Source organism: Chiloscyllium plagiosum, unplaced genomic scaffold, assembly GCF_037043375.1.
Source record: "Chiloscyllium plagiosum isolate Xiang-an unplaced genomic scaffold, Cpla_swu_hap1 HiC_scaffold_2, whole genome shotgun sequence".
Taxonomy (NCBI): Eukaryota; Metazoa; Chordata; class Chondrichthyes; order Orectolobiformes; family Hemiscylliidae; genus Chiloscyllium; species Chiloscyllium plagiosum.
In genome coordinates, this window is record NW_028270140.1 from 31861453 (window position 1) to 31876656 (window position 15204).

A 15204-nucleotide genomic window follows, 5' to 3' on the forward strand; every position below is an offset into this window, starting at 1 on the left:
ACAGGTTTGAACAAGAACTTGGAGTTTCCCTTGGTGTTCTGACCGGTGTCTAGCCTATGCAACATCAATTAAAGGAATTTACTATGCTACAATAATGATTACAAGACGTACTTCATTGGGTTGTAAGGCACTTTGGGGAGTCCTGAAGCAGTGCGAAGTGCTGTGGAAATGCAAATATTTTTCTTAAGGAGTATCAGATTGTCTGGAAATAATAACAAGTCTGCACTGTGGTGATGACAGTGGATAGTTAGATCTGTGCAGATAAAGCCATTAGTGATGCTTGTAGTGTGGCCTGTCCCCTCAGTACTATTCCCAGAATTCTGCGCTGTGAGTTGAGTTTTGCTGACTCTCGTTCTCTCATTCTGTTTTCCTTTCTTCTCTTTCTGTGTCACGTGCGCTCCCTCCTGATGACAGGGGTTTTCATTCTCTCGGATCTGTCGACTCTGCATTTGCTCTGTGTCTGGGTAATCCCCGCACTCGGCTCAGAGCAGAGTATAAAAGAGGCAACCGGCCAGCCACTGATCACCAGACGGGGCCTTGGAGGAGAACTGAGCTGGAGCAGCCATGTCGGAGAAGGCGAGTCGTACCACCCCAAAGTCCGAGCGCAAGGAGCTGCAGCCCAGGGTCCTTGAAGGGTCGATGACCAACTACAGGGTGTGCATCTTCGAGCAAGAGAACTTCCAGGGCCGCTGTAAGGAATTCTCCGGCGAGTGCATGAATTTGTGCGACAGTGGCTTCGAGCGTGTGGGCTCGATTCGTATTGACTGCGGGCCCTGGGTGTTCTATGAGCAGGCCCGATTCTGCGGGGAGATGTTTGTCCTGGAGAGGGGTGAGTATCCTCGCTGGGACTCATGGTCCAACAGCCACAGGAGCGAGTATATCATGTCCTTCAGGCCCGTCCTGGTGGACTCGGAGCAGCACAAGATCTGCCTGTACGAGATGGCAGAGTTCAAGGGCCGCAAGATGGAGATCGTCGACAATGACGTGCCCAGCCTGTACTCCTACGGTTTCACCAACCGAGTTGGCAGCGCCAGCGTGGTCTGCGGAACCTGGGTGGGCTATCAGTACCCGGGCTACCGTGGCTACCAGTATGTGTTCGAGAAGAATGACTACAGGCACTGGAACCAGTGGGGCGGCCGCAAGCCAGAGATTCAGTCCATCCGCCGAATCCGCGACGGGCAGTGGCACAAGGTTGGCTGCTTTGTCTAGGCACCAAAGACGAGCCCAATCCCTTCATGGAGTGACATCAGCTCAGTCAGTCAGTGAGTGAGTGCGGTGAGGCAGACACTACTTAAATAAAAACAAGCGCCAGACATTGCGAACGATGCAGTGCATTGTAGTGGGGCTTTACGTTCTGTCAATGAATTGAAACAGGGAACGATGAAATGCTGGAGAAAAATAAACTCACTTTAAATGAAAGAGAAATGTTTTAGTCTTGTTCTCGTGTGTTGCTTCACAGTTCTTTCTGCGTGGTGCTGGACATAGTTCAGCAGGTACATGCGTGATCATACATATATCGGGCAAATCAGGGCATCTAGGGCCGACTCTCCTAGGAGTCTGCAGAATGGCGCAACTTATTTAAATCAGGGGTCACAAGTTAAAGGATAATCTTAGTGCTTTTCATGACATCAGGGCGTTCTGAAAGCACTTCACAGTCGATGAAATAGTTATGAAGTGGGGTCATAGTTTTAACAGAGGAAGGACGGCAGCCAATCAGCACACAGCAAGCTCCCACAAACAGCAAGACAATTTGGGAAGGTTTGGCAAGGTCAGCATTTGTTGCTTTTAATGATGTCAGTCGAGTGATAAATAGTGGCCAGAACAGCTAGGGGAAACACCAATCAATTCTCTGAAAACCGCCATGAGACGCTTTAAATCCACCACTGCTAGAGCAGACAGGGCCCTGGTTTAATGTCTTATCTAGATTGTAACATTTCTGATCATGCAAAATTCTTTCAGAACCAACTGTTCAATGGTACAACACTCTCCCAGCACTGCCCTTTCATCAATGCAGCCCTTCTCCGTACTGACTCACTAACAGTGCAGTGTTCCCTCAGCACTAAACCTCTGGCAGTGCAGTATTCTGTCACTGCTAGCCATCTGACATGCAGTGTTCCCTCAGCAATATCCTGTCAGGGCAGCACTTCCACAGTTTGACGCTGACAATACAGCACTCCAACAGAATCAAACATCCAGCAGTAAAGCATTCCCACAGTACTGACCCTGCACCAATGCAGTGTTCCCTCAGCACCAACTGTTCAATAGTGCAACACTATCTCAGTCATAGAGTCGCAGTGTTATACAGCACGGAAACAGACCCTTTGGTCCAACTCGTCGCACCAAGCAGACAGCCCAATCTGACCTAGTCCCACCTGCCAGTACCCAACCTATATCCCTCTAAACCCTTCCTATTCATATACCCATTCAGATGCCTCTTACATGTTGTATTTGTACCAGCCTCCACCACTTCCTCTGGCAGTTCGTTCCATTTAAACACTATACTCTGTGTGAAAAAGTTATCCCTCAGGTCTCGTTTAAATCTTTCTCCTCTCATCTTGAACTAATGCCGTCTACTTTTGGACTCCCCCACCCTCGGAAAAAGGCCTTGACTATTCACCCTACCCATGCCCCTCATGATGTTGTAAACCTCTGTACGGTCATGCCTCAGCATTCAACCATCCAGGGCAAAAAAGCCCTGCCTGTTCACCCTCTACATATAACTCAAACTCTCCAGTCCTGGCAACATACTTTAATTCATTTCTCAACCTTTTCAAGTTTAACAACATCCTTCCTACAGAAGGGTGACCAGAATTGTATGTAGCATTCCAAAAGTGGCCTCACCAATGTCCTGTACAGCTGCAATATGATGTCCCACTTCCTATATTCAGTGTTCTGACTAATGAAGGCAAACACGCCAAATGCCTTCTTCATCACCCTGTCTACCTGCAATGCCATTTTCAAGCAACTATATACCTGCACCCCTAGGTCTCTTTGTTTGGCAACACTCCTTAGGACTCCACCACTAACTGTGTAAGTCCTGCCCTGGTTTGCCTTGCCAAAATGTAACACCTCACATGTTCTCTCAGATCACTGTCTGGGATTGTGTTCTTGCTGGGATCACTCTTTGACATGATATGCTCGCTACGATCACTGTCTATTATCATGTTGCCTCCCAGATTACTGACTGGGATCATGTTCTCTCCAGGATCTCTGTCTGGGATCGTGTTCTCTCCAGGATCTCTGTCAGGGATAGTGTTCTCACCGTGATTGTGTTCTCTCTGCATCACTCTCTGAGATCTTGTTCTCCTTGAGACTGTGTTCTCCCTGGGACCACTCTCTGGAGTTGTGTTCTGATTCTGACAATGCAGGGCTCCATCAGTACCAACCCTCTGATAGTGCAGCACTCCCTTAACACTGCCCTTCCAGCAATACTGTTTCTCAGATAATGAAGCTCTCCTGTAGTGGTGAGCATCCAACAGTGCAGAGTTCCCTCAGTACTGACTTTCTGATCATGCAGTTCTTCCTCAGTACAGTTCTTCCAACAGTGCAGCACTCTGTCAATACTGAGCCTTCATTGGTACAGCACTCCCCTAGTACTGACCCTCCAACAGCGCTACACACTCTGTGAGGTACTGACACAGTGCTGCACTGGTGTCAGCCCCATGTTTGTGGTCAAGTCTCCAGAGTCGAGTATATACCCACACCTTTTGGCTCAGAAGCAAGAGTGTTACCCATTCAGCCATGTATTACTGTTTATTTTTGCACCCAAACACTTTAGGGATGATTGAAACATAGAAGCAGAAACTCTTTATCAAGAGTAAAATGGCTGTTAATATAGCCTAAATATAATAAATGATTAGCACCTGTGATTATGGGCGGCACGGTGGCACAGTGGTTAGCACTGCTGCCTCACAGCGCCAGAAACCCAGGTTCAGGTCCCGCCTCTGGCAACTGTCTGCCTGGAGTTTGCACATTCTCCCCGTGACTGCGTGGGTTTCCTCTGGGTGCTCCGGTTTCCTCCCACAGTCCAAAGATGTGCAGGTTAGGTGAATTGGCCATGGTAAATTGCCCGTAGTGTTAGGTGAAGGGGTAAATGTAGGGGAATGGGTCTGGGTGGGTTGCTCTTCGGAGGGTCAGTGTGGACTTGTTGGGCCGAAGGGCCTGTTTCTGCACTGTAAGTAATCTAACCTAATTATCATTGCAGCAGTGTATAGTATTGCTGCAGTGTCATCTTAAAACCTTATATTCCATTCCTCTCAGGGTGAGGAGGTGATTTACTCCTGTATCACTGGCAGTCAGAGACTCTCAAGCAGTGAAGAATAGTTTCTCTTTATCCATGTGATAAGCACCCTGAATATTTTGGGAAAACTGTAATCAATTCACCCCTTGATCATCTAGAAGCTGAGCTTGTATCATTTTTCCTTGTAATGTATCTTTTAGAATCCAGATATAAATCTGGCAAATCTCCATGGTATGGCTGCTAGCACCAGTACCAAATTCCCATAATGTGATGCCCAGATCTGAACAGTGGTATGGTTTGAACAAGCGTTTGTATAGTTGAAACATAATATCTAAGCTTCTATAGAATCTATTGAGTAATAATCAGTTGTTGACTAAAAGAGGAAGATTTCCATTTCCATAGCACTGTTCGCAATCACTGGACTGGACATCTCAAATCACTTTTCAGCCAATCCTGTACATATGCTGCTGTTGTAATGTGGGAAATGAAGCAAACAATTTACACAAAGAAGATGTCCACAAGCAGAATTTGATACTGACTGATGTTGCTTAAGGGAAAATTATTGGTCCCAGAACATCAAGGGAGAACTGTCTGGCTTTTTGAAAAACAGAATCATGAGGTCTTGTGCATCTCATGGGCAAATGGGGTTTCAATTTAATGTCAGATCTGAAAGGCAGTATTGCCAAACATGCACTGTGAGTGTCGGTCCACATTTATGTGCTCTCATGAGTGGGACCCACGCCATAGCCTTCTAACTAGGTGGCACAGCTATCCTGTTCTTCAAAACAAATTGGGCCAAAGGAGCTTTCACATCCATGAATGGCAAGACAGGCTCTCCATTAATGTCCCTACCCACGAAGCAACCATCTGTGTATATATTCTAAGATAATACTAGCCAGCAATATGTATATTTGGTTTGAGTTCCCAGTTAATAAATGAATGTATCAGACTGTATAATTTGTGTGGCTGCCCAGTGCTACTCTTACTAACCCTTCTAATAACGTTTCCTGTTTCCTCTTAAAGGTCAAAGTTGTTGAGGGCAACAGTTGTTTCTGCTGTGAAGACAACCAGGCAGTGAAATGCAGTGACAAGAAGGAGATACTAATATTGTACCCGGTTCTATCAGTCTCCTGTGACACTGTGCGACTTGTGCTCAAGGTACAGTTCAGACATAATGAGGAACCCGCTGAGAAACTGCAAAATGTCTTTGGAAAGCTAGGCCAAGATTCTGGGTAAATCCTGACCAGTTAAGGAAACCAAGCGTCTCAGGAACAGTATTCATTCTGCCAGTCCAGGCACAAGAAGGAAATGCTTCAAAACACAAAGTACATTTGAATTCTGTACAGGTTTGAGATCCTCAAGTCAGGGTTTCTTTGTGTAACTCTCACTGAATGTTAACTGGTCATTGTGAAAGAAATTATCCGATAGATGATACCGAGCCAAAGGCCACAGCCTGTGGAAACCGCTCAGTCCTCACAAACACCTTCAGTGTAAGTTGGGTTAACAGGGACTGTTTGCTGTCATGGGGGATGGAGTTCAGAACAAAAGAAAATAACTTAAAATTAGAGAGAGGTTGTTCAGCAGTGATGCCAGGAAGCACTTCTTCAAACAAAGGGCAGTGGAAATCTGGAACTTTCTCTCTCCCCTACAAAGTCATTGAGACTGGCAAAAACCGTTGTTAACCTGAGGGTCAAAATATTTCTTTTCAAGGGTTCACCTTGAGACTTTCTCAAAGGCTAATTTTCGTGTTTTCAGGAGTTACTTTTCCATTGGCATGAACTCCTTTATTCGACGGCCCACTCAGTTAGTAGCATTGCCTTCTGTATTTGTGTTGGTATATGTGGCATTTGGACTCAGACAGGAACAGAATTAAAATTATTCATTGACATCCGAAACAATCAACACCAGTCTGTTCAACTTTAAAGACTCAATGCACAAGGAAAACATTAATGTGAGGTAGCACAAAATTTAAATTGGCACAAGACAGCAAGCAAAAGTGAATAATTAAAAAACTAAATCATTAACACACATCACTGCTCAAAAAAAGCATTGCTCTAAACACGTTTTACATGGACTGGTGAGGTCAGTGCTTAGAGGTTACATGTTTGCCTCTAAGACAGCTTTTGTGTTGTCATAGTATGCAAGATGCACTGAGATCTGACAACACGTAAGTGCAAATCTTTATGAAATAAAACTGTTCAGGAATAAAAATTTCCAGTTGACAGTGTTTATTACAATAGCATCCACTACATTTTCACCCCAAGGAATTCATGACCTTTAGGATTTCAAGTTTAGCTTAATATCCCATTATTGAAAAGTTGAAAACTGTTCTCTCACTTTGGTAGCTACCCTCTCCCCTTTTAAGACTTTCTTCCCCCTTTGCCAACCTTTGACCCTCCACTCTGTTGACCCCCATCCCAATTTGTAGCCTCTTCCAACACCACCCTCCCCCCCCCCCCCCCCCACCTTTCCAGCCACACGTCTACCTCCGCAAACTTCCCTCCTACCCTTCCAGCATTGCTCCCCTCCTCTCCAAATATCCTCACTGCTCAGGCAGCAACCTCGTCTCCTGTCTCCCTCACCAAGGGCTCTGGTCATCTCTCCTTTGGTCTGGACATCCTTGTTCACTGCCGCCACTCACCTTCCCCCTAACCCTAATCACACAGGCTGCTTCTGTCCCAGTGGCATATGTGAGAGAGGGACATCATTTGATTGGAGGAAGATCCAATTCTGTCATCTCTACTTAGAGAAGTGACTTTTCTTCCACTGTTGCTCCCCATGATTGATTGTTCCCAGGAGATTTTAGGACTTTCACATATAAATTTGTCTACCGTTCCCATGTATTTTGAACATTAACATTGAGAGGTATAGAATCCAGGCATCAAGGTGGGGTTAGGGTACATATCAGTCAGGATCTAATTGGATGAAAGATCAGGGTAAGGGAGATGAACTGAAACTCTCAATTCCTTTCCCTCTCCATCCCTAACCAGTAATTTTTTTTTGCACTGATAAATGTTTGTGTTCTTGCATGTGGTTAATTTAAACCGTAACAACACTAGCACACAATATGGAAACAATAGCACAGTATTTTGCTACAGCTTCTGTTTCTTTGGTGTCGTCTGCAGATTGCTCGGGTCTTTTCTGAGCCCATGGGTGAGTAAACTTTATTTCCAGCCAATTGTAGTCACGTGGCCAATTTGCGAACCAAAATGGTTTGGAAGTCCAAAGATATCATTGAAGGATAAGAGGTGGATGTTGGTCCTTTACACTTAACGCATGGTCTCATCAGTTCTCTTTTAATAAATCTCAATACTGGAAACCTAAGATCGAGAAGTCCACTGATCCTCTGTTTTGAGTAAACCTCAAACAGTGGCAGGTGTGAATTCCACAAAAGGGATGCTGTCTAACCATGTCCATTCAAAGACATCCACTTAACTTGAGTCAGTTGGGAACTTTCCAGAATCTTATATTGTTCTGTTTTGAAATTATAAGTGTTACCTGACACTTTGACAGACATCTTAACCGCTTGTGCATATCCATTTTAAGAATTGAGAGACAGTTGAAGCAGTTTCCATAGGAATACAGTCCATATTTGGAGTTATGAATAGGACATGCCTTCACTGGGTATGACACCTGTCTCTAACAATTGGAAAAGACGTCTTTTTACCAGTTACTCTGCACGTTCCAATTGACTAGAAATTAGCATGCATGTTTGCTACCTTTAACAACCCTGTTTCATTTCACAGCATTCTGCTCTAACTTGGATAAAATTTAAGTGATTCTGTTTGTCATTGTGGAAAATGACACACATGCCCTAAAAAGCACTATGTTTTATAACATTTTGGAGGTTTGTTAGCAGTTCTGGATCACTGAGCAACCAGCCTGTTTGACAGTTTGCACGGTTCATCAGATTATGCTTCATATTAAGTCACTCTCAGTTACAGGAATAAACCTTGGGTTCAAGTGCATCAAGTTATCTAGAGTCTATAGCACAGACTTACAACAAATTGGTCTATGTCAGTGTTTTTGCTCCATGCCAACCACTTCCCACCCTATTTCATCTCACTCTATCAGCATGACCATATGTTCATTTCTCCCTCAAGCTTCCCCTATTATCCCATACCAATCACATCAATGACTCACTATGGTAGCAAGTTCCACCTTCTCAGTAGTCTCTGGTTAAAGAAGTTTCTGCTGAATTCTCATTTGGGTCTTGTTTGATTATCTTGTATTAATATGTAACTATTTACAGAATGTCAGCCATGGTTCCTGGTTTAACATTGCATGGTAACATTTCCTTTTTTGTTTTCAGGACTTGCTGTTTGCCATATGTGTGTTGAATGCTTTGACCACCACAGTGTGCGTTGTAGCTGCTGCTTTACAGTATCTCCAGATATTTGTTGGCCGACGACCACAGACGGTAAGACTACTGACTCTTTATATTTATATTTGCATTCCCATTCCCCAAAATGTCTGACACTGCTACTCTTTAGGTTCGATACCAGCAGTCCAGCATTGCCTCACTCAACCTGACATAATCCCAATTAAAATCTATTATACTCTGATGTCTGAGCTAGGAGTCAAGATTAGGGTGGTGTTGCAAAAACACAGCAAGTCAGGCAGCATCCGAGGAGCAGGAGAATCGACAATTCGGGCAGGAGCCCTTCATCAGGATGAAGCCCTTCGTGATGAAGAGCTCCTGCCCGAAATGTCAATTTTCCTGCTCCCTGGATGCTGCCTGACCTGCTGTGCTTTTCCAGCACCACTCTAATCTTGACTCTAATCTCCAGCATCTGCAGTCCTCAGTTTCGCCTGTCTGAGTTAGGAGGTTATCGGTTTGAGTCCCACTCCAAAGTGTTGAACACAAAATCTAGGCTGACAGTTCCATGCAGCAGTGGGGGAGTGTTGCACTGTCATCAGTGTATGTTGAAACTGTGGCCTTGTCAGCCCTCTTTCTCGGTTGGATGTAAAAAGTCTCATGACTCTATTGAAAGAAGAGCAGGAGAATTGTTCCCAGTATGCTGGCCAATATTTATCCCTCACTCACCACCAGTAGAAATAGGTTATCTAGTCGTGCTCTCATTGCTGCTTATGGTGTGAAAAATGGCTGCCATTCTTACATTACAAAAATAACTATATTTCAAGAGGTACCGTGCTTCATTGGTGAAAACACTGGGGTGTCCTGAGGATGTAAAAGGGGCCAACTAAGTCCAGGTTCTTTCTTTTCATTTGAGGACTTCATTCAGTAATACTCCAAGAGACACTGATAGCATTATCTAAACAATCTTGAGACTTGGAAGCCCTTACTTCTATATCTTATAGTGAGCCATTGTCAGGTGGTGATAGATTTGGACCAAACGTTGGATAGATGGATCATTGGTGGAAGGAACTGAATTGTAATGATGATACAAATAAAAGGAGTAGGCATAATTCATAACGTAGTTATAGGTAATCATTATCATAAAAATAAAGGATAAACCAATAATAATGAGCATATCACTATTTAAACGCTTGATTTATAGAATAGAAATGAAATTTATATATTGTATCATAGTTCATAGATTATTTGTTGTCAGGTTGACTTCATTAAATTCTCAATCATTAACACATTGTTTACGAATTTTATAAGGTAAGGATTATACTGTTATGTAGTCTCTCCTCTATATCTTATTTGTGGAGTTAGGTCTTTTTTGTTTTATTTGATTAGTCCACATCTCTGAGCTAAGCTGTGAAGAGATGAGCTGGAAAGTGAGGGCTAGGTCTAATTCAGGTCACAGAAATATTGGAAGGAAGCCTCTTATAGCCCCTGATCCTATTTTAAGGTACTAATGTTCCCAGACAAAAGGCTTCTACTAGTTCCTCTTCTTTGTTCCCAGTAAAGTTAACATGCAAGTTCAGTTGGCAGTTAGGAAGGCAAATTTAATGTTAGCTTTCATTTCAAAAGGATGTACAACAGCAGAGATGCACTGCCATGGTTGTATAAGCCTCTGGTCAGACGGCTTTTAGAATATTGTGGGCAGTTCCTGTGTCTAAGGAAGGTTGTGCTGGCACTGGAGAGGGTAGAGAGGAGGTTTACAAGATTGATCCCGCGGATGAAGGGCTTGTCATATCTAGAGCAGTTGGGGATTCTGGGTCTGTACTCAATGGGCTTTAGAAGGATGAGAGGAATCTGATTAAAACTTAGAATACTGAGAGCCCTGCATAGAGTGGATGTAGAGAAGATGTTTTGACTAGTCTATAATTCAAGGGCAGAGCCTCTGAGTGAAGGAATGACCCTTTAGAACTGAGATGAGGATGAATTTCTTCAACTAGAGGGTGATTATTTTATGGAACGCATTATTTCAGGAGACTGTGGAGGCTAAGTCTTCAGTGTATCTGAGGCGGAGATGGATAGGTTCTTGATTAGTAAGGAGATCAAGAGTTACAGGGAGAAGGCGGGGGAATGGGTTAAGAAATACATTAATTATGATCAAATTGTGGGGCAGACTGAATAGGCCCAATGGCCTAATTCTGCCCCGATATCATATGGTCTTTTGGAATTGTTCTATTCCGACTCTCTAGTGCTGTTTGTTAGTGAACCACCATCAGAGAAAAATACAGCAACCTTGTTTTAACCAGCACCTTATGGACCTTGATAAACCAGATAAGATTATATACCTCAAATACTGATAGTTCACTGTATTATCACTGCAAAGTCAGTTGAGGGTGCGAGTGGGAATGCTGTCCCACTAAGTTTTATTTAGGGCAAATTTGCATTACTATTTAAGTGATTAATGCTGTAAATAAAGTATAACAGCAACGTGTATACCCACTGCATTACATTTCTATTACTTAGTGTGTATGTTTTTCCATTGATTTGTAAAGGTTTGCTGTACTCAGTTTTAGCATTTTCTGTTTTTTAAGCATCAATGCTATAAAGTGGTGTTTTTGCCTTTTCCTCTCATTGTACTGCAGGTATTTATGTAATGAAGATCTCTTCTGAGTTGTTTCCTGGTTTCCATAGCGAGATATCTATCTCATGTTTCTTTGTTGTTTCATGTGTTTTCAGGTTGAAGCCCAGATTCCCCAAGAAGAATCTGAAGGAACTCGCCAGTTACCTGATCCAGATGAATTTGTTCCACCCATTCCTCCTCCTCCATATTTCTCCACTTTCTGTTCCTACACTCCCAGGATTAATCCACGGTAAGGAAAGTAACCCTCTCAACCTTATTACCTCTTACAAGGAGACAAAATGGAACCCTTTCTATGCGAACTCAAACTTGTATGGTAATATGCTTCAAATAGTGAAGGTCTAAAGAGATCTGGAGCTCCATGCATGTTGATCACTAAGGTCAGGTATAATTCCAAAAGTCTAATAGAGTTAGAATATAAAAAGAAAGAAAGTTTGTTCCAGCTAAACGAAGTTCTGTTCAAACTATAACAAAAACAGAAATTGCTGGTGAAACTCAGCAGGTCTGTCAGCATCCGTAGGAAGAAAGTAGAGTTAATGTTTTGAGCCCAGTGCCCCTTCTTCAGAACTGTTAGCAAGTAAACAGTGGGAAACGGAATGCAGAATGGGTAATCGCTTCGCAGAACACTTACGTCCTGTCCACAAAAATAACTCTGAGCTTCCAGTTGCTCACTACTTAGCACACCTCTGTATTCCCATGCCAACAAATCTGCCTTAGGCCTGCTGCAGTGTTCCAGTGCACCTCAGCACAAGCTCAAGAACAGCACCTCATTTTCCACTCAGGGATCATGCAGTCTCTAGGACTCCTCTTTGAGTTTAATAACTTTAAAGCCTGATTCCATCCTTCTATGTGTTTTACCCACCCCGCACCCAGTTCTATTCTGATCTGTGCTGCTTTTAACACAGTCACCCATTCTCACATACTCCCAGTCCCATTGTAACATTATATGGGTTGCTTTCATTACAGCTCATCCACTCTCTCCCACACTCAGTTTTTATTATCACTTATTCAGCTTTTCTTCTGTCCTGGCTTGCTATCCATTATCTACCTACCTCTTTCTCTGCATTCTGTCTCCACCATCAGCTCACCTCTCCCCTTCCACCTCCAACCCCCTCCTCCTACCTTGTCTCCAGCAGAAGTATTACTGTTTCCTTGCTGCAAACCATTCCAATGGAGAGTCACTGGACTCGAATCATTAACTGTGCATTCTTCCTACAGATGCTGTCAGACCTGCTGTGTTTTGCCAGCAATATTTGCTTTTGTTTCAGATCTCCAGCAGCTGCAGAGTTTTGCTTTATTTCTGGTCAGATTACAACTGGAGACCTGTGTAGTGTTCTAGTTCAGCATCTTAGAAAGGATCTATTAGCTTTAGATCAAATTCACCAGTGTGTCCCCCAGGATTCAAGAGTACATGAACTTGGTTTACAATAGCTGGAATAGGCAAGGTTAGGAGGTGACTTTATTGAAGTTCCTGTGATGGTAAGATTGCCATCGAGATTGCTTTCATTTAAATGGTTTCTTTTACTATACATTTGTTAAGATGTTACGCTCCCATCAGTTATCTTGTTAGTTCGCTTCGTAACTAGTTGAGATTTAGTTAAAAACTAACTGTTATTGCTGTCATTGTTGCAGGGTTCTTAGCAATGACGTAATTCCCCTGACACATATCTATGCGACCAGAATGAAGGGGATTGAAGTGTTTTGTCCTGTGGAACCGCCTCCCCCATATGAGGCTGTGGTGAGCAATCCAAATGATGAGCAGGTCAGTAATGTAAAGGCCCTCTTTGTTTATCTAATGAGCACAACCGAAAGAGACTGAGGAGCATGCTTTGGAAAAAGGGACAGAGATTCATTTCACAAAGGCAGGTTTGGGGGTCATTGCAGTGATTATATGCCATGCCTCACATTCAGTTCCATTCACTTTAAACCTGTTGGGGAATGGTGGAGCCCTGTCTCTGCATACAACCCCTCTCTCCCTCGCTGTCCACTTACAGCGACCGTCCCACCAGGGATGAAGGGAGGTAGTCCAGCAAAGGTAGATCTCCCTGCCTCAGACCTCACCCCACTTCAGGCAGCAGGAAAAGGAAATTCCCAGTTCATCCATTGCCTCACCTTAACAGCCATCGTGAAGATCTGTCACCATCATTGTTGAGGGACCATTACTGACAGGAAGGTAACCAGGATTTACACATGCTGCAGTTACAAAAAGGGAAAGGCGATGGAATAGTGGGCAAGTAACCTAGAGACACAGGCTAATGCACTGGGACCAAGTGGCCAATGGTAAAATTTGGAATCAATTAGAAATGTGGAAGTACGCCTAGTCAGATATTTACCAGGGAGCAATGATTGTAATAACCTATCAGTTTCCAAATAGTCTTCAGGGGCAGGAAACCTGCAATTCTCACCTGGTCAGCCCTACACGTGACTCCAGTCCACAGCAATTTGGGTAACTCTGAAATCAATTCAAAGTCCCTGAAATCAATTGTTTCAAACCGTTATAGAGTCCGATAAAAGGGGTTGAATGTTGAACTGACCACCTAGCATCAACCAAGGCACCAGAAACAATAACAGTACATGGAGCCCTGGAGCGTTCTTCTTAAAAAACAACAGAGACCTTGTGTCCTCGCCATTTGAGCTGTCCTACAGACTAGTCATGCACCAGTCAATAGTCATTTTCATGGATTCATACCTAACCCTAACCCCAACACCATCATCACCATCCTTGCCCCAGATATATAGTCAGGCAGGTATTGTCCTGGCATTCCTGAACATTGACTCTGGACCTCATGGCATCAGGTCAAACATAGGCAAGGAAATCTCTAGCTGACTCTACTACATTTCCTTCACCCTCCTCTCACCACTGCTGAAACAGGGCTCCTCCATCTGAAACACCACTCATAGGATACGCTGAGGGTGGCAAAAGCACATTGTGTACTCTGGGTGGGCTCTTCAATGTCCGTCACTAATAGAATCTTGATAGCACCATGACTGACTGAGCTGACCTAGTCCCAAAGGGACATAGTTCCAAGTCTGGACCTGCACTAGGAGGTGGTGGAAACAATAAGAGGGAAAAAATGCTTGACCACATCCTGTCACAAGACAGATCTGTCGTTCATCGATGCATCTGTCCATGGTTGGAATGGCCACTGCCATTGTGGAGACAGTTATGTTTTTACTTTGTGGATACTTTATAGTATTTTGTGTAACGTTGCCATGCTGAATGAGATAGATTTCAAAGAGACATAGCCATTCAAAACTGGGCATCCATAAGGTGCTGTGGTCCATCAGCACCAGGAGGATATATACGCAACCAAAACCTGTGATCTCATGGCCTGGAAAATTTGCATTCTACCACAGCCATCAAGCCAAGGCCAACCCTGGTTCAATGAACTCTGCAAGAGAGCTTGCCAGGAACAGCACCAGGTATACCTCAAAATGAAATATCAACCTGGTTAAACTATAAGTGACTGTTTGTGCAACAACAGTATAAGCAACAATCAATAGACATGGCCCAGCATAACCAGAACCAGCAGATCAGATCCAAGCTGTTCAGTCCTGTCACATTGTGTTGTGAATTCGGGTGACAATTAGATATACAACTCATTGGAAGAGGAGAAGATTCCACAAATGTCCCCATCCTCAATAATGGAAGATCCCAGCAGAGCAAATGATATGGTTGTGGTATTTGTAACAATCTTCAGTTCAGTGTAAGTGGATGATTCACCTTGGCTTCCTCCTAAGGCTCTCTCATTGTACATGTCAGTTTTTAGCCAAGCTTAGAGGAAGATGGTTATGGTTGTTTTTTGTCAGTCATCTCAGATCCAGGACATCTCCACAAGAGTTCCACTTGGTGTTGTCCTAGGCCCAAACATCTTCAACTGCTTCATCAATGACTTTCCCTCCACCATAAGGTCAGAAGTGGGATGTTTGCTGATGATTGCACAATGTTCAGCACCATGAGCAACTCCTCAGATACTGAAGCAGTCCATATCCAAATGGAACAAGAGATTGAAA

The 15204-nt window shown here is 43.6% G+C and overlaps 1 protein-coding gene and 1 pseudogene across 2 annotated transcripts in view; both read left to right on the plus strand.

Moving 5' to 3' along the window:
- entrep1 (endosomal transmembrane epsin interactor 1) overlaps positions 1–15204 on the plus strand; it is a 140675-nt gene that overhangs the window by 96901 nt on the left and 28570 nt on the right. For both annotated transcript variants that reach the window (XM_043716853.2, XM_043716843.2), the window contains exons 4-7: positions 5264–5398; positions 8553–8660; positions 11289–11422; positions 12823–12952. In XM_043716853.2, coding sequence (XP_043572788.1) covers positions 5264–5398; positions 8553–8660; positions 11289–11422; positions 12823–12952 — 507 coding nt within the window. The remainder of the gene's footprint in view (positions 1–5263; positions 5399–8552; positions 8661–11288; positions 11423–12822; positions 12953–15204) is intronic.
- Positions 544–1425, plus strand: LOC122563247 (beta-crystallin B1 pseudogene; annotated as a pseudogene).